This window comes from Ostreococcus tauri (assembly GCF_000214015.3).
Source record: "Ostreococcus tauri WGS project CAID00000000 data, contig chromosome 05, whole genome shotgun sequence".
NCBI classification, from domain to species: Eukaryota; Viridiplantae; Chlorophyta; class Mamiellophyceae; order Mamiellales; family Bathycoccaceae; genus Ostreococcus; species Ostreococcus tauri.
Window position 1 is genome coordinate 458,351 of NC_014430.2, and position 15,906 is coordinate 474,256.

The 15,906-nt window shown below is 59.8% G+C and overlaps 10 protein-coding genes across 10 annotated transcripts; 7 read left to right on the forward strand and 3 right to left on the reverse strand.

Annotated features, from left to right (window-relative positions):
- On the reverse strand, positions 1-1,229 carry OT_ostta05g02770 (unnamed product; the record flags this gene model as incomplete). Its single annotated transcript, XM_022984280.1, has 1 exon — positions 1-1,229. A coding segment is annotated over one exon (1,229 nt), but the record flags the coding sequence as incomplete, so codon positions are not given.
- Positions 1,230-1,614: 385 nt separating this feature from the next.
- Positions 1,615-2,295, reverse strand: OT_ostta05g02780 (unnamed product; the record flags this gene model as incomplete). The annotated part of the gene is made up of 1 exon (XM_003079339.2): positions 1,615-2,295. One exon carries the CDS (start codon positions 2,293-2,295, stop codon positions 1,615-1,617), a length of 681 nt encoding a protein of 226 aa, XP_003079387.2.
- A 399-nt stretch (positions 2,296-2,694) lies between these two features.
- On the forward strand, positions 2,695-3,438 carry OT_ostta05g02790 (PDZ-binding protein, CRIPT; the record flags this gene model as incomplete). The annotated part of the gene is made up of 1 exon (XM_003079340.1): positions 2,695-3,438. One exon carries the CDS (start codon positions 2,695-2,697, stop codon positions 3,436-3,438), a length of 744 nt encoding a protein of 247 aa, XP_003079388.1.
- A 23-nt stretch (positions 3,439-3,461) lies between these two features.
- On the reverse strand, positions 3,462-4,385 carry OT_ostta05g02800 (Ubiquitin-associated/translation elongation factor EF1B, N-terminal, eukaryote; the record flags this gene model as incomplete). Its single annotated transcript, XM_003079341.2, has 1 exon — positions 3,462-4,385. One exon carries the CDS (start codon positions 4,383-4,385, stop codon positions 3,462-3,464), a length of 924 nt encoding a protein of 307 aa, XP_003079389.2.
- Positions 4,386-4,766: 381 nt separating this feature from the next.
- Positions 4,767-5,096, forward strand: OT_ostta05g02810 (unnamed product; the record flags this gene model as incomplete). Its single annotated transcript, XM_003079342.2, has 1 exon — positions 4,767-5,096. The coding sequence occupies one exon, from the start codon at positions 4,767-4,769 to the stop codon at positions 5,094-5,096; it is 330 nt and encodes a 109-aa protein (XP_003079390.2).
- Positions 5,097-5,241: 145 nt separating this feature from the next.
- On the forward strand, positions 5,242-7,572 carry OT_ostta05g02820 (Oligosaccharyl transferase, STT3 subunit; the record flags this gene model as incomplete). The annotated part of the gene is made up of 1 exon (XM_022984282.1): positions 5,242-7,572. One exon carries the CDS (start codon positions 5,242-5,244, stop codon positions 7,570-7,572), a length of 2,331 nt encoding a protein of 776 aa, XP_022839029.1.
- A 303-nt stretch (positions 7,573-7,875) lies between these two features.
- OT_ostta05g02830 (EPS15 homology (EH)) lies at positions 7,876-9,936 on the forward strand (the record flags this gene model as incomplete). Its single annotated transcript, XM_003079344.2, has 1 exon — positions 7,876-9,936. One exon carries the CDS (start codon positions 7,876-7,878, stop codon positions 9,934-9,936), a length of 2,061 nt encoding a protein of 686 aa, XP_003079392.2.
- Positions 9,937-10,091: 155 nt separating this feature from the next.
- OT_ostta05g02840 (unnamed product) lies at positions 10,092-13,364 on the forward strand (the record flags this gene model as incomplete). The annotated part of the gene is made up of 1 exon (XM_003079346.2): positions 10,092-13,364. One exon carries the CDS (start codon positions 10,092-10,094, stop codon positions 13,362-13,364), a length of 3,273 nt encoding a protein of 1,090 aa, XP_003079394.2.
- A 92-nt stretch (positions 13,365-13,456) lies between these two features.
- Positions 13,457-14,575, forward strand: OT_ostta05g02845 (hypothetical protein; the record flags this gene model as incomplete). Its single annotated transcript, XM_003079347.2, has 1 exon — positions 13,457-14,575. One exon carries the CDS (start codon positions 13,457-13,459, stop codon positions 14,573-14,575), a length of 1,119 nt encoding a protein of 372 aa, XP_003079395.2.
- Positions 14,576-14,807: 232 nt separating this feature from the next.
- OT_ostta05g02850 (unnamed product) lies at positions 14,808-15,788 on the forward strand (the record flags this gene model as incomplete). Its single annotated transcript, XM_022984283.1, has 1 exon — positions 14,808-15,788. One exon carries the CDS (start codon positions 14,808-14,810, stop codon positions 15,786-15,788), a length of 981 nt encoding a protein of 326 aa, XP_022839030.1.
- Between the last annotated feature and the right edge of the window lie 118 nt (positions 15,789-15,906).

Consider the following 15,906-nt stretch of genomic DNA (forward strand, 5'->3'; position numbering starts at 1 on the left):
CAAGAGCTCAGTATCACGTCTTGACTAAACGTGTTCGTAATCTCAAACGTCCGTCGAACCATATGCTCGCCTTCTGGTACTTTCTCTCCGTAAGGCCCGATAGGAGCCTGAAATAAAAGTTTATCGGCATCGAATGTCAGCGCACCATGCAAAACTCGTGCAGAATAAGGGACCCGCAACACGACTGAAGAGACGTTCGTATGCACACGTACAACGCCCATAATGTATCCCTCACGGTGTCCTATGCGAGTCAAACGAGCGACTGACACAGTCGTGAGCGGTGGTACAATGGTACCTTTGCCAAACTTGATCGACAAATCTCTATCGGGCTCCTCAACGAAGACGGATTTGATCTCGATCGCCGTTTTTCGGGCATTGAAGACACGTAAGTGTTTTGTACTCCTTTCCCGCGCACTCGTCACATCGTCAAACTCTATGTGTTTCTCTACCATATAAATAAGATCTCTTTGCGGGGTGAAAGAGAACGGGATTCGCATCAACGACGTTTCACTCGTAACATTCAACACAAGGTATCCATCGATTGATTTACGTTCGTTGGCGACTGTCATGAACTCTTCTTTGCGAATAAGGATGCGTAAGCGTAAGATTGCGGCTCGCTCTCCCGATGTCAAGGCCCATCTCGCTACGGTACGTATTGTGTCAGAGTCCTCGCTCACGCGCCCACGGTCGCGCGTGACACTCGGCTCAGCCACGGAAAACGTCGCGGGCTCGATCTCTACCTCGGGAGCCGTCGCGAAGGCGCTGTTCACCGCGAGCCTGTGCGGCGTTGGATTGAATAACTTCATGTCAAACTCCACCGGCACGTCGAATGGCACTGTCTCCACGAGCGCGGTCAACTCGTACGGGTTTCGATACACCACGCTCGGCAACAACTGCGTGACCAATCCAACGCTCGTGTTATACATCAACGTGTTCCAAAGGTCCCCCACTCGATTCGGCGAGAAGCGCAAATCGTACGTTCGCGTCTTCCCCGACGGAACCGTCTCTCCCTCCACGAAGTCCATCACGAACCAAGAGTCCCCGTCCACGGAAACTCCGTACACGACCAAATCCACGTCACCAAAGTTATCCACCTCGCTCGCGTATTTGTGTTCCCTGAAGAGCGCAACGCCGTCGCTCGAGATCATCTTCGGCTTCACCCGCGCGCACGCGCGTTCTCCATCGCCCAACGACCGACACAACTCATGCCCGAGCGTCGACTCGTCCATCACGGGATCGATCCATCGTCCGCGTGTCGTCGGCGACGCGCGCGCGCGCGCGATCGCCACGAGGGCGATCGCCACGAGCGTGAAGAGGCGTTCGGCGAATCCGTGGCGACGCATCCGTCGACGCGATTCGATGGGTCGACGCGCGTGTCTCTCGGCGTCAACGCGCGTGCTCGTGTTCCCGCTAACGTGTGCGCATCGTTGAGACGTTTGCCCGCGCGTGAGCCGACGCGGCGACGCGCGCGGTGTGAGGCGCGAAGGCGTCGCGCGGGCGTTCGCGCCGATACGCAGCCGGCGGGACGCGTCGTCGCAGAGTTTGAATTCGATGCGTGATCATTTACAATGCGTGCCGTGTGAAGCGTCTTGGTTATGCCGCGATGGACGTCTATCACGTCGCGGTGGTCTTGTCGGCGAGGTACTGCTGCTTTCGCTTTTCGAGCTCGCGCTTTTGCTCGCGACGCTCCCGCACGCGAATCGCGTCCTCTCGCGCGCGCGTCGCAGACGTCTTCTTCATCGGCTTCGTTCTGTTCTCCACCAGCGTGGGAGCGCTAACTGTTGCGTTCCCGTTCGAACGCTGCATCTTGAGCGACGTTCGCTTGTCGTTCACCTCTTTCGCGAACGAGTCGAAGAAACTCCTTTCCTCTCGCACTCGGCTGGCTATGGAGTCAACTTGCTCCGTCGCGCGCACGACCTCGGGCGGGAGCAAGGGCTTGAACACTCCGGGCAAGATCGTCGCGCCGCTGATTAACAACGCCACGATCGCACCGCCGACGAGGTACGGTCCGAGCGCGATGACCGCGAACACGACTGTCACGGCGAGTATCTCCTCCGGATGTCCCGCCACCTCTCGCGCCGCGGCTCCGAAGAACCCCAGCGCCTCCGCCGGCGTCGTCACCACGACCACGACGAGTAACAGAATCACACCAGGGAGCACTACATACTTCCACGCCGCGTCCACCGCTCGAGGGACGAGCCAGACGACCCCAAGCACCGCCGCCGCGCCGAACGCCGGATGACTCGCGAGCCACCAGAGCGCGTCGCTCGCGTCGCTCGTCCCCCACAGCTCCATCCCATCCGACGCGAGCTCGCGCGCGACGCGCGATGCGGCGACGTCGGCGTTCACGATCGCGCTCGACCCGACGGACGCCCGCGCGACGCCCGCGCGACGTCCGACCAGACCTCGACCGATGATTTCTCCGAGATATTTCGTCCCACGCGTCAGTGCATCGCGCGTGTCCACGCCCCGTCGCGACGTCCACCGCGCGCGCGCGCGCGAGACGGACGCGCGCGCGCGAACGCGCGCGTCCCACGCGCACCCCGCGCGCGCCCCCACCCGCGCGCGCGTCGTGCGCGTCATCGTCTGCGGGCGCTGGACAATCGTCTGGCGCTCGCCGCGGCCATGGTGTGCGCGTCGTGCGCGCGCGATGCGAGCGCGCGTCGTGGGAGCGCGTTGGTGACGTCGCGTCCGATGAGCAAGCGCGATCTCGCGCTGGGACTCGAGGGAGAGAACGCGCGCGAACGCGGCGTGGGCGAGAACAAGGCGTTGACGAGCAAGAGACGGGGACCGTACGGTGGAGCGATCGCGCGCACGTCGTGCGCGACGTGCCGACGGGGGCTGCACACGGGTGGAAAGTATTGTAACGGGTGCGCGTACGCGCGAGGGGTGTGTTCGCAGTGTGGGGTGAAGATCATGGATGTGAGCGCGTACGCGGGACACGAGACGGCGGAGGACGACGAGTCGGGGAAACGAAGGGGAAGAGAAGCGAGCGCGAGCGTGCAAGATCGTCGGGACCTGAACACGGATGATTTGGAGAAGGAGAAGGCGGTTGGGCGTGAACTGGACGAAGAATCGAAGAAGAAGAAGAAGAAGGGGGAGAGAACGGAAGAGGAAGGGAAGGAGACGAAAGAAACGCCGAGCGCCGTGGCGCCGACGCCGTTGGCGGGACCGACGAGCGCGGCGGACGCGGCGAGGGAAATGGGCCAGGCCGCGAACGGTGGTCCAGTGAGTGGATGGCGCTTGGACAGCGCGAGCGGGTACTACTATGACGTCGCCGCGCAGGTGTATTACGATCCAAAGACGGGCGGCTATTTTGATTGCAAGACGCAACAGTGGACGATGCCGGAGAAGAAGACGCAGGCGGAGTTAGAGAAGGGTGTGCGAACAGGTTCGTTCAAGGATGGCACGCGTAAACCAGATAGGTTCGGGTTGTAATGAAAATTCTACAATAGGTGGGCTCACGCGCAGTTCGTCATCAACCATTCGACGCATTCCTCGATGTCGCCCCCGCACGTGTCGAGCGCGTCCAAGCAGTGTTTTTTCGTGAAACCCATGCCCATGAGCATTTGTACCGGACCATCGTTCGTATCCACGGCGATGGTCTCGTACGAACCGTCGTCTGAATCGTCGTTTGAAACCGTCTTTTTCTTGCCGCGCTTTGTTGTCGCCTTCTTCGTCGACGTCGGCTTCGCAGCCGCGCGTTTCGCCGGAATGGTCTTCTTCGGTGTCGGCACTTTCGTTTCTGGCGCCGCGCTGAGCTCTCCAAGCTGTGCGCGTAAGTTCTCGACGCGATCACGGAGCGCGTTGAGAAGCTCCAACTTGTGCTCTCTGCTCAATCCGTCGAGGTCCGTCGTCAACAAGTCCGCCTTTATCACCGTCACCGCCTCCGATGATCCGCCGACCGCGACCATTCCCTTCCCCATGTACCTCTCCGCGCCCACCGGCGCCGCTCTCGGCGCGGCAGGAAGCTCGATCGCCTCCACCTCCTCGTCCGTCAATCCATACTTATTCAAATTTTCCTCCCGAAGCGCCTTGAGCTCCTCCTTCGCCAAGATCCCTCCCTGGTTCGTGATCAACCCATTCTTCCGCGTGACATTTTCCAACGCGTCATTATCCGCCCGAATCCGATCAACGTCCAATTTCAAACCACTGTACTCCGCCAGAGATTGCTTCCCGAGCAAGCGTTGCGTCTGTCCGTTCAGCTGCTGAATCTGCTTCCCCGGGAGCACGCCGCTATCGACGATCTGCACCCACTTCCCGATCCCAAACTTCTTCAAGCACTGTCGCAACGCAAACGCCTCGTCTTTCGTCCATCCCGGGCTCGGGGTGAAGTTCCACAGCGATCGCGCGTCGCCGATCTTCGGTCCCGCGCCGTCCGCCATGGTCGTCCGCTCCCGTCGCGCCAGCCTCGTCGCGCGTCCTCGTCACCCGTCGCGCGCGCGTCGGACGCACCCACGGCGCTCACGCGCGCGCTCGAGCACTCGACCGTTGCCCACGACGCGCGCGCGCGGTCGTCGTCTCGTAGTGCGACCGACAGCTGCGCGCGATGGGTTTCAAAAATCACTTTAAACACCCGCGTGTGCGGGCGTCCACATCGCCGGCGTCGCCCCGCGCATCGCGCACTGCGCGCGCGCATGCGCGCGTTCGCTCGCGCGCGCGCGCGCGGCGACGGCGCTGTGGCGTCGCCATCGCGCCGACGCGCTCGAACGCGCGCGCGCGCGACGGAACACCCGCGAGACGTCCCCCCACAATGGGTCGCCGGCATGATCGCGCTCTGGTTGGACGACGAGTGGGAGCGCGGCGCTTCGATCAATCGGACGATCGGTGCGGAAACCGCGCGGGCGTTCGAGCGACACGCCGCGCGTGGTTCGGCGCTCGAGACCTCGGAGGAGTTCTACGCGCGCGTCGTGCTCGACGTGGCGAATGATTTGACGGCGGTGGATTTCCGCGACGCCTTCGTGAGCGCGTTCGAGACGTCGAATAAGTTGATCGAGATGCTCATGCTGCGCGCGGGCACGGACGTGTGTTGCGTCGGCGAGGACGATATCACTCGCGCCGATCGCTACGAGGCGATCGCGCTCGAGGAGACGTAGACGTGTTGTAGACATTAATTATTCATCGCTCGGTGTCATCAAAACTGTCGGAATCTCGCGCGATCGTCCTTCGGGTCCCGCACGTCGTGACGCTCGGCGCACGACCCGCGCGTCGCGGACGATCGCACCGTCGACGCGGTCGACGATGCAGCGTCTGGTTGACCTCACCCCGGGCGGGTTCGTCCGCCTCATCGCGCTCGCGATCGCGATCTACGCCGCGGTGGACATTCGCCTGTACGCCGTGCGAGAGTACGGGCGAATCATCCACGAGTTCGATCCGTGGTTCAACTTTCGAGCCACGGTGTACCTCGCGGATAACGGATGGAATAAGTTTAAGACGTGGTTCGATTACATGTCGTGGTACCCGCTCGGACGACCGGTGGGGACGACGATCTATCCGGGGATGCAGATCACCGCCGTGGCGCTGTGGAGAGCGTTAAACGCGCTTGGGATTGAGATGTCCCTGAACGACGTGTGCGTGTTTTTCCCGGCGTGGTTCGGGGCGGTGGCGACGTTCTTAGTCGCGATGTTAACGAAGGAGTGCAGCGGGAGCGGTACCGCGGCGGTGGCGGCGGCGCTGGTGATGGCCATCGTCCCGGCGCACACGATGCGGTCGGTCGCGGGAGGATACGATAACGAGTCCCTGGCGGTGACAGCCATGTGCCTGACGTTCTACACGTGGTGCCGATCGTTGAGAAATCCAGAGTCTTGGTGGATCGGCGGTCTCGCCGGATTGGCGTACACGTACATGGTGGCCGCGTGGGGAGGGTACACGTTCGTGCTCAACATGGTCGGGTTGCACGCCGCCGTGCTGGTGATTTACAAACGCTACAGCTCATCTTTGCACAAGGCGTACTCGTTGTTCTTCATCGTCGGGACGATCGGGGCGTTGCAGTTCCCCGTCGTCGGGACGCTTCCTTTTACGTCCGCCGAGCAACTTGGCCCCATGGCCGTCTTCCTCGGTTTCCAAGTTCTCGAGTTGACCGAGCGCACGATGCAGCCGGATTTGAGCAAGCGCGCCAAGTGGCAGAGACGCATTCGTATGTATGCACTCGCCGTCGTCGCGGCGGTCGCGGCGCTCACCGCGCTCGTCGTGGGCGGGTTGTACAACATTAATGGTCTCTCTGTCCGTGTGAAGAGCTTATTCGTGAAGCATACAAAGACGGGTAATCCCCTCGTTGACAGCGTGGCGGAGCATCAACCCGGGAACGCCGATTCTTACTACCGTTTCTTGCACTTCAACTATTACATCGCGCCGATCGGATTCATCTTTTCGGTCGTGCACTTCGTCTTTGACGGATCCGCGGGCGCGATGTTCTTGCCACTGTACGGTTTGGTGGCGTACTACTTTGCCAACCGTATGGTTCGTCTTATCATCTTCCTCGGTCCCGTCGCCGCGTGTTTGGTTGGCGTCTGCGTCGGTTACGCCGTCGAGGACGCCATTCGCATCATGAAGACGAGCGATGAAACCACAGAGGAACCCGAGAAGGAGAAGGAAGTGCCCCTCTCTGCGAAAAAACGGGCGAAGCAGGCAAACAAGAAAAAAACGGAGAATCTAACCGTCATGATCAAGAAAGAACTCGACATGGCGTACCGTAGTCCCGTCGCTCGCACTGTACGACTCGTTTTTATCGCTCTCGGTGCGGTTTACATCATCAGTAAGGCTCCGACGTTCTACACCTACTCGCACGCGATGGCTCAGGGCATGTCGCAACCAAGCATTATGTTCAAGGGACAGCTCCAAGACGGCACTTCCGTCATGGTTAAGGATTACGTCGAGGCGTACGACTGGCTCAGAACGCAAACTCCCGAAGATGCTCGCGTGATGGCCTGGTGGGACTATGGTTATCAAATCACTGGCATCGGCAATCGCACGTCCATCGCCGATGGCAACACGTGGAACCACGAACACATCGCCAACTTGGCGCGCATGCTCACCTCCGAGGAAGAGAAGGCGCACAAGGTTATTCGACACTTGGCTGACTACGTGCTCGTTTGGGCTGGCGGTGGAGGTGACGACATGGCCAAGAGTCCGCACTTGTTCCGCATCGGCGCCTCGATCGGCAGTGGTCGCGCCACAGCTGTCGAGATGGAAAAGATCACCAGCACGTTCGGCGTCGATCGTTACGGTCAACCGACGCCGAAGATGGCAGCGTCTTTGTTGTTTAAGCTCGTATCCCCGCAAGGGCGAGTGAGCCCGGAGCGATTCCAAGAAGTGTACACTTCAAAGTATCGCAAGGTTCGCATTTACAAGGTTGTCAACGTGGACGAAGAATCCAAGGCGTGGATCGCGGACCCCGCCAACCGCATGTGTGACAACGCAGATGGCAGTGGCTTCTGCCCGGGGGCTTACCCGCCGGCGCTGCGAAAGTACCCATCCATCATCAAGCCCGCGTACAAGATTCCTGCTTGGATCAAAGAAAAGCGAGCCACTGAGAAAAGCGAGAGAAAGGCTGCGCAAAAGGATGAACTCTAATTTCGAAAACATAAACCGACGCGTGCGCGTCGTTTAGAACGTAGGAAATTTCAATACACATCTAGACGAACATCGCTCTACCTTCGACACTTCAAGCGTGGTGACAGTCGCCGCGCTAGCTCACAGGCAAAAAAGAGCAATCTCCGCATTGACCGACGTCTCCGGACGCGCTCTGGCGCGTCGTCCGCGCGTGCGAGCTCGGCCGCCGAACACGAGAGCTAAGATTGCGTCGCTCGCGCGCTTTCAGCGATCGAGCGCGCGCTCGGACGACGGCGCGTGTTTTCTCGTTTCAAGAAAACAAAAATGTTCGAATACGACCAGTGGTTCTACATTGCGGACGCCGACGGCGACGGACGCGTCGGCGGCGCGGAGGCAGTGCACTTCTTCATGCGAGCGGGTCTACCAAAGAGCGATCTGGCGAAACTGTGGGACGCCGCGGATAGTGCGCGGATGGGATTCCTGGATCGGCGTACGTTTTCGCTGGCGTGCGTGCTCATCGGCGCGCTGCAGCAGTACGGGACGATCACGCGCGACGTGTTCGAGAAAGCGACGAGTGGACGCACGGAGGGCTTGCCAAAGCCGAAGCTTCAGGGATTGGAACTGACGGAGCGGCCGCGAGAGGCTCCAGAGATGTTCGCGTCGACGGCGACACGCGCAGAGAGTCAACCGTCCAGGGCGCAAGAACCCGCGCCGGCGTATGATCCGTCGATGCAGTTCACGTCTCCTCCGCAAGATGACTTTTTTGCCATGGGAAGCGGACAGGATGGATTCTCAGCGACACCCTCGACGGCGGCCCCTCAAGCGCCGGCGTCGTTTGAGTTCCGACCGCCGCCAAGCGCGGCTTCCAACGCGCCCCTGGCGCAGAATTTCGAGGCTCCCGCGCTTCAGCCACATGCACCGGGCCCCGATGTGCAGTGGCCCGTGATTGGTCCGAGCGATTGGCAGCGATACCAACAGATATTCCTATCACACACAAAAGGCGATCCGGCGGCCAAGCTGACTGGTCAGCAAGTGGCGCCTATTTTACTCGGTATGAACGCCCCAAAACAGGTTCTCAAGGATATTTGGGAGGTGAGCGATGGCGATAAGGACGGGGGGCTGACGTGGTCGGAGTTCGTGGTGGCCGTGTATCTCACGGAACAAGCTAGAAAGGGCATCATGCCACCCAAAGTACTGCCACCTGGTCAGTTTCCACCGTTCAGCCTGACCGCCGGCGCGCAGTCAGTGCCACCGGTGCAGCAGCAAACGCCGATGTTTGCATCGGTTCAATCGAATACGATCACGACCAACGGGCTGATAACACCTAGCATGGTTCGCGATGAGTTACAAACGTTGACGGGTCCTATGTTGGCACCACCTCCGAACGAGGAATATTCCTATCGAGGACCAGTGACGAACATCTCCTCCATGCCACAGCAGGATCAGGATCTGGCGCAAAAAGTGTCTAACGACGCTCAGAAGAGTGACAGGGAGCTTTGGGATCAGGAGATGAAAGAGAGAGCGGCGAAAATGAGCGCGCAAGCGGCGCAAGAAGCTCTCGCCAATCTTGCCATGTTCGTTCGTAAGTGCGAAGCTGCGCTCAGTGAGGCGTCGTATAGGGCGGAAGCGGCCGAAATGCAGGTAAAAGAACTTCGGCAAAAGTATGATTCGATGCAGAATCACGTGCGTGAGCTCGCGGAAAAGATCGAAGAGCCGATCAAACGGATCGAGGCATCGAAGAAGGAGTACGACGACCTCGCGGAGCAGTTTGGAAAGCTGGAAGCTAAACACGCCGATTTAGCGAAGAGCGCTGCCTCTGGTGCGCCAAATGAAGCGAAGGCGGCGCAGGAGTTGGCGAGCATGCGCGCGAGAGTCGAAGAAAAGTCAGCGCAGATCGCGGCAGACCAAGCGCGTGCGAGCCAGTTTGAACGGCTCACCACGTCTCAACCGGTAGCGGCTCAAAATTTCTTCGACCTCAGCGATACCCCGGCGCCCGTGCTCTCGCCGGCTTCCGCAAACGGCATGTTCGATGAGTGGGGTAAGTGGGGTAAGACGGCAAACGAGGAGGTTTCGCTCGCGAAAACAATTCAGGCACCTCCGACGCATACAAAATCACCATCGGATGTTCCCGCGGTCGCCGCCGCGCTCACGGATGTCGGCGGTAATTTCTTCGCGAGCATCGACACGGAACCTGCAAGAGAGACTTCCGCAGTGGACAGTGCACCAGCGTCCTTCGACGCCTACGACGACCCGTTCGGTGCGCCTCCACCGACACCGCCCGGAGGTCCTGACCAGGACGACCCATTTGGCGCCGCGCCTTCGCCTGGTCCAACACCTCCCGCCGTTCGAAAATCCCTCGAGATCGATCCCTTCGCCTTGGGCTAGTCTTTTTTTCTCGCATTAGTGTGTTATCCACCGCGAACGCTCGACTCTTTCGCGACACGCTCACGTCCCCGCCGAACGCTCCACCGCCCGCGCGTCCCGCGACCACGCGCGATGAAGATCTCATAATCTCATCACCGCACACCCCCACCCGCGCGATGTTCAAGCGCCTGGCGAGCGCGCGCGGCTCAAAGGACCGCGTCGTGCACTTCACCGTCACCGTCCACGCCCTCGAGCCGTGGATCGGTGTTGGCGTCACGGGCGTCGCGAGCGAACGCATCGCTCTCGGTTGGGAACGTGGCGCGAATCGACGCGGTACGACATCCGTGAGCGACCCGACGCCGTTAGATGACTACGGAAGAGCGTCCCGATACACCTTCGAGGAAGAGATCGCGATCGATGCCACGGTACAAAAGGGACGGGTGAAGGCTTTGCGATTCTTCGTCTTGGCGATTCCGAGCGGGACGGCGCTGGGCGGCGCGGTGGAGACGCGAGTGGTTGGTGGATGCGACGTGGATCTCGCGAAGTTTACGGATGCGAACGATGGAAGGGGTGTGACTTTGGAGGTTGGGTGCGGAGACGACGTGCGAGCGGCGGTCGGGGCGCCGCGATTGACGATTACGGTGCGCGCGCGGGTCGCGGATGGAAATATGGAGATCGAGCCGCATACGCCAGAGGTGAATCGCGGCCGCGTGGCGGCGCAGTCGTGGGCAGCCTCAGGGAGGTTTCGCGATGAGGAGTCGGTGAGCGATCAGTCCACCGAGCAGGCGGCGGCATTCACGAAGGCGGCGAGCATGTTTAAAAAGCGCGAACCGAAGCACGAGGAGTCGTCGGCAATCGAAGCGCCAAGAGCGCTGAACATCGAGAACGAACCTCAGATGAGCGCCTCTGGAAACGAGATCGTGCCCGCGGTGCCGGTGACGACCGCGACGCGGGAGAGCGCGCCCTCTGGAGAACCTGACGGTGACCCAGAATTAGAGTCCGCTCGCCTCGAGTTGTTTGGCGTTCGCGAGGCACAGTCGCCAGTAACGCCAACTCCCAAGGGCGATGTCGACTCCGATGGTTTCCTTCTGGACTCAGATCTCGAGAGCGACGGTGAAGACGACGAGCATATCATCATGGAATTCACTCCGACTCCGCTGAAAGATAAAGCGACAGAGGATTTCGAGCGAGCCGCGGAGGAAGAGGCGCTTCGTGTCGAAGCAGAGCGCGTTGCAGCCGAAGAAGCCCGCATGCAGGTGGAGGAAGATGCGGCGGTGGCTCGTATCGAAGCGGAACGTCTCGCGCTAGAAGAAGAGGAACGAAAACGCATCGAAGAGGCCAGATTAGCGACTATTCGCATCGAAGAAGAGCGACTCCGCCTGGAGGAAGAGGAACGTCTTGCACGAGTCGAATTTGAACGAGCACAGGCTGAGGAAGAGGCAAGACGGCTCGCAGAAGAAGACGCGATTGCGGCGGCCCTAGAGGAAGAGAAAGTGCGCGCCGAGGAAGAGCGACAGTGGGAGATAGAAGCGGCGGTGGCGGCGGCGCGCGTAGATGAGTTGGAGCGGCAGGCAGAACTCGCACGAATGGCAGAGGAAGATGCTGTTCGCAAAGCTGAAGAGGAAGCGCGACTGAGAGCCGAAGAAGATGCTGTTCGCAAAGCTGAAGAGGAAGCGCGACTGAGAGCCGAAGAAGATGCTGTTCGCAAAGCTGAAGAGGAAGCGCGACTGAGAGCCGAAGAAGATGCTGTTCGCAAAGCTGAAGAGGAAGCGCGACTGAGAGCCGAGGAGGAAGCTCGTCACCGAGATGAAGAGGAGGCGCGCTTGAGAGCGTCAGCTGCCGAGGAAGAGGTCATGCGAGCCGCAGAGCAAGCGGCCGCTCAAGAGGCTGCAGCGGCGGCGCAGGCGGCCCTTGTAGAACAAGAGCGTGTGCGCGCTGAAGAAGCGCTGTGCGCGGCTCGAGAGGCAGAAGAGCTTCTCAGATTGGAAGAAGAGGAGACCCTCCGAGTGGCGCAGTTGGAAGCGAGATTGCAAGAAGAACGTGAGTTGGAAGCGAGATTGCAAGAAGAACGTGAGTTGCAAGCGGCAGAAAGTGTGCGAACGGCGTCGATGCCTGATGTGGACGTTTACGCTGAGGAACCGATCCCTGAAGATGCGGCTGAGGTATTGTTTTCGGGCTCGCCCTCAGCTCAGTCTGTTGGTTTCAGCACTCCGATGGCGCACTGTGACGACGCGTTCTATACACCTGGGACGCACCGCACTCGTTTCGCGGATTCAGTCGCTAAACCGACTCGCAACCGTGAACTGGAGGATGAGGTCATCAGTATGTCTCTCTGCGACATCCTCATCCACAGCGCGGCGATGGACTCTGGTTTTACCACCGCTCTTGGCCTCAGCGAACGTATCGCATCTGTGCGATCTACACAAGGTTTGGAGGGTTCACAACTCGAGTTCCGTCGGATTATGGATTCGTTTGGAGTAGCAATCAAGGGCGCACTGAGCAATCCTTCGAGATCGGTGTTTTTGGCCACTCAGCTTATCGCCCTGAGAGTCTGTCTCGCGAACATGGATGATATCGATACTCGCGATCTGATCGAACTCGAGATTGTCGCGCGGAATTCAGCGTTTGAGACGCTGTGGACACAGACTTTCGGTTCACTGCTCGCTCCGTCCGACGCCACGCTCAAGCTGTTGGGCCTGAGTTCGCTCCCGAATGGTGACGGCGAACGCATCGGCCGCGCGTGGGCTGTGATGTTTCAGTTCGCCAAGGTTCGACTCGGTGTTGATTTGGTGACGAATGCGCGCGGCACGCCGAATGGTGCAAAGCCACTGACACAACAGCTTCAGAGAGAGATTCTCAAGAATCTGATGTTGAGACTCGATAAATCGGTCTTAGACGTTTTGCTCAAGCCGACGGAGGACGAAAAGGTGAACGCGATGCTCCCCGGCCGAGGTGCGCTGACGTTTGCAACAGGTGCTGAGTTAAAGCGAGCGATTTCCGCGCTCGTCGGTATCGTCACCGAACTCAACCTCGGTACGGGTCCCGACTCGGTCACTCCCAAACTCCGAGCAGCGGCGGATGTGTGCATGATTCCCAAGGACGCACTGACAGACCCTCAGCTTCGCGCGGATATCTTGTGCGGCAAGCTGAGCGGCGAAGAACTTTCAGGAATCGTCATTCGTTTCCGCCCGGATGATTTCGCACCGCAGCCCGTGGACCAGTCCGTCATCAACGCCGTCGTCGCCGCCGCGGCAAGCGAACACACCGAGTTCGATCCGTCTGGCGTCGAGCCGTGCGTGCCGGTGAGCACACAAGACGCGCCTTGGGTCGCCAACTTGGCGAGCGCGCTCGCGGCGTCCGATGGCTCGACGGTCGACGTCGCCATGCTCCCGGGTTTCAGCGCCCACGCCTCCAGATGGTCCCTCGTCGCTGAATCCCTCGCACGATAGTCACTCTCTCTAGTTTGCGCTCTTGTGACTTTTCCAATTCAGATCAACAAGTCCTTCACACCCCATCCTTCTTCACCTCCATCCGCGCCCGCATGAAGTCCTACCCCAAGAAGCGGTGGGAGCCCGAACTCCGCGATAAGCGCTCGAAGATCACCCGAACCGGCGGCTTCACGAACGCCCAAGGGTTGAACATCAGATGGTACTCGTGGGAGGTGAAGAAACCCAAGTGCGCGATCGTCTTCGCGCACGGCCTGGGGGTGTACGGCTCGTTCGAGATGCTGGCGAGCGTCCCGCCGGGAACACCTCGGGTGCATTACTCCACGAGCTGGCCCGAGCGCATGAACGCGAGAGACGCGAGCCTGTTTTGCATCGATCACCAAGGACACGGACGAAGCGACTCGGCGGTTAAGGGAAAGCGGTGCTACTTTCATCGATTGGATGATCTAGTGAATGACTTCAGGCAGTTTTGTGAGCTATTGCGAGATGATTTGGGGGGAGACGTGCCCGTTTTCGTGGTCGGGAGCTCTCTCGGGGGATTCGTGGCGACGAAAACAATGATGGAGTCCCCGAAGGCGGCGAATGGTTTGGTGACACTGGCGCCGATGTTGAGCCTGGACGCGCTGTCGAATCGACCGATCAATCGAGTGTTGATTCCCATCGGTGACGTGTTGTCCGCGTTGGTTCCCACCGTTCCGATCGTAAAGACGCACAGGAACGTGAAGTTCCCGCTGACGCAGAAGGAGGTGGAGGACGACGCGTTGACGTGGCCGAGCGGAGTGAGAAACACGCGCGTGCGCGTCGCTTCCGAGGCTTACAAGAACACGCTGAAGCTCAAGAAACCAGGCACTTTGGAGAGAATTACCTGCCCGGTTTTAGCGTTCCACGGTAGAGATGATCCGATGACGGACCCGCGCTCGAGCTCAATGCTCTACGAACGCGTGAGTAGCGCCGACAAGCGCCTGCAGTGGGTCGACGGCGTCTTCCACGACCTGTGCCACGAAAAGCCGTCGAGTGACGAAATCTGTGACGAGATCATCGAGTGGTGTCTCGCCCGCATCTCCGGGCCGATCCTACCCAAGGCGGCCAAGCGTGCGCGCGAATCCGACCGCGGTGCGGAGAGCGTCAAGCGTCGAGCCAAGCAACCGACAGCCGCGACGTCGAAGACGAAACCCACCCCTCGACGCGCGCGATCGCGCTCGTCCGCTCGTTGATGCCCGAGCGCATCCACGCGTCACGCGCATTCTCACCAGACCCGCCCTCTCCATCGCATTCTTCTGTATCAAAGTAAGGTAAATCGTCTCGACCGAAACCTCTCCAAATATCCCGAATACACGTTGCCGCGGCGAGGACGCAACACCCACGCGCCAATCGGCAGTCCTCGACGCCGACGTCGAGCGAGCGGCGGTGGAAACGCGGTACAGACGGATACGAAAGACGGTGCAGATGCCCACGCGATCGATCACGCTCGTCTCGGCGCTCATCGCGCTCGCCTGTCTCCCGCGTTCGTCATCGGCGGTCAAGTTTGGCGAAGATTTCACCGACACGCTGAAGAAGAAGCCGGCGCCGATGGAGGGACGAACGTACGCGCGCGATTTCGAGGGCACGCAGATCTTCGCGGATGACTTGTCCACGGCGTACATGCACGGTCTCACGTGTGGGGCGTGCATGGCGGTGTTGAACGAGACGAAGAGGATTTACGATGAAATCATAGAGACGAAATTTCATCACCCGGACGACGTCACCGGGGGCGCGATGTACGATTATATGCACGAAGCGACGGAACCGGATGAGTTTTGTGATGGGAACGCGTTGTGGGAGAAGTACGCGGTGAACAATATTACCGGACACGTCGCGAGCGCGGCGTGGTTGCGTCTCCGAGCGGTGAGCCAGTTGCGCCTGCACGGGCAGTTTGAAGGAACAGAGATGGGAAAGCGAGCGATGGCGTCGCTGAATGAGTATCGGTGGGCGATTGATCTCGGGTTGTTGGGTTACGATCTGTTCTCCCTTATCGAGCCCGACGAAGAGCGTTTCGATCCGATTAAGTTGGCTGAGACTAACGACGTGGAGGTTCCGGAGGAAGACGAGGAGTATCTTCAAAAGACGGACACTCGCGAGTTCATTGTACGATCGCTCAAGACGCATCCGTATCGTATCGCAAGGCAGAAAATGAAGCTCGAACAGGTGTGCCACGACATCGTTAAGAGCAGAGCTTACATCCAGAGCATGCTTCACAGAGGACTTATAAGGGACCTTCACTACGAAATCTGCCACTCTACGAAGAAGTGCATGTGGAAGACTCCGCACGAAGTGCGCCAGATCGAGCAAGCTCGCAAGCTCGCCGTCGACGCGTATCTTGAGGCGCTCGTAGATGAAGGTGCGGACGCTTTCGGTGACGAAGACGGTGACGAGGAGGAAGAGTTGTAGACTACAAAAAGCTGCCACGCTCTCCTCGAAGAAGCGTGTAACACCCCATTCCACGTTTTGCTCAAACATTCAACCAACCCTTGAGCGCAGCCCACACCCAAGTTGTAAGTCGTATTTC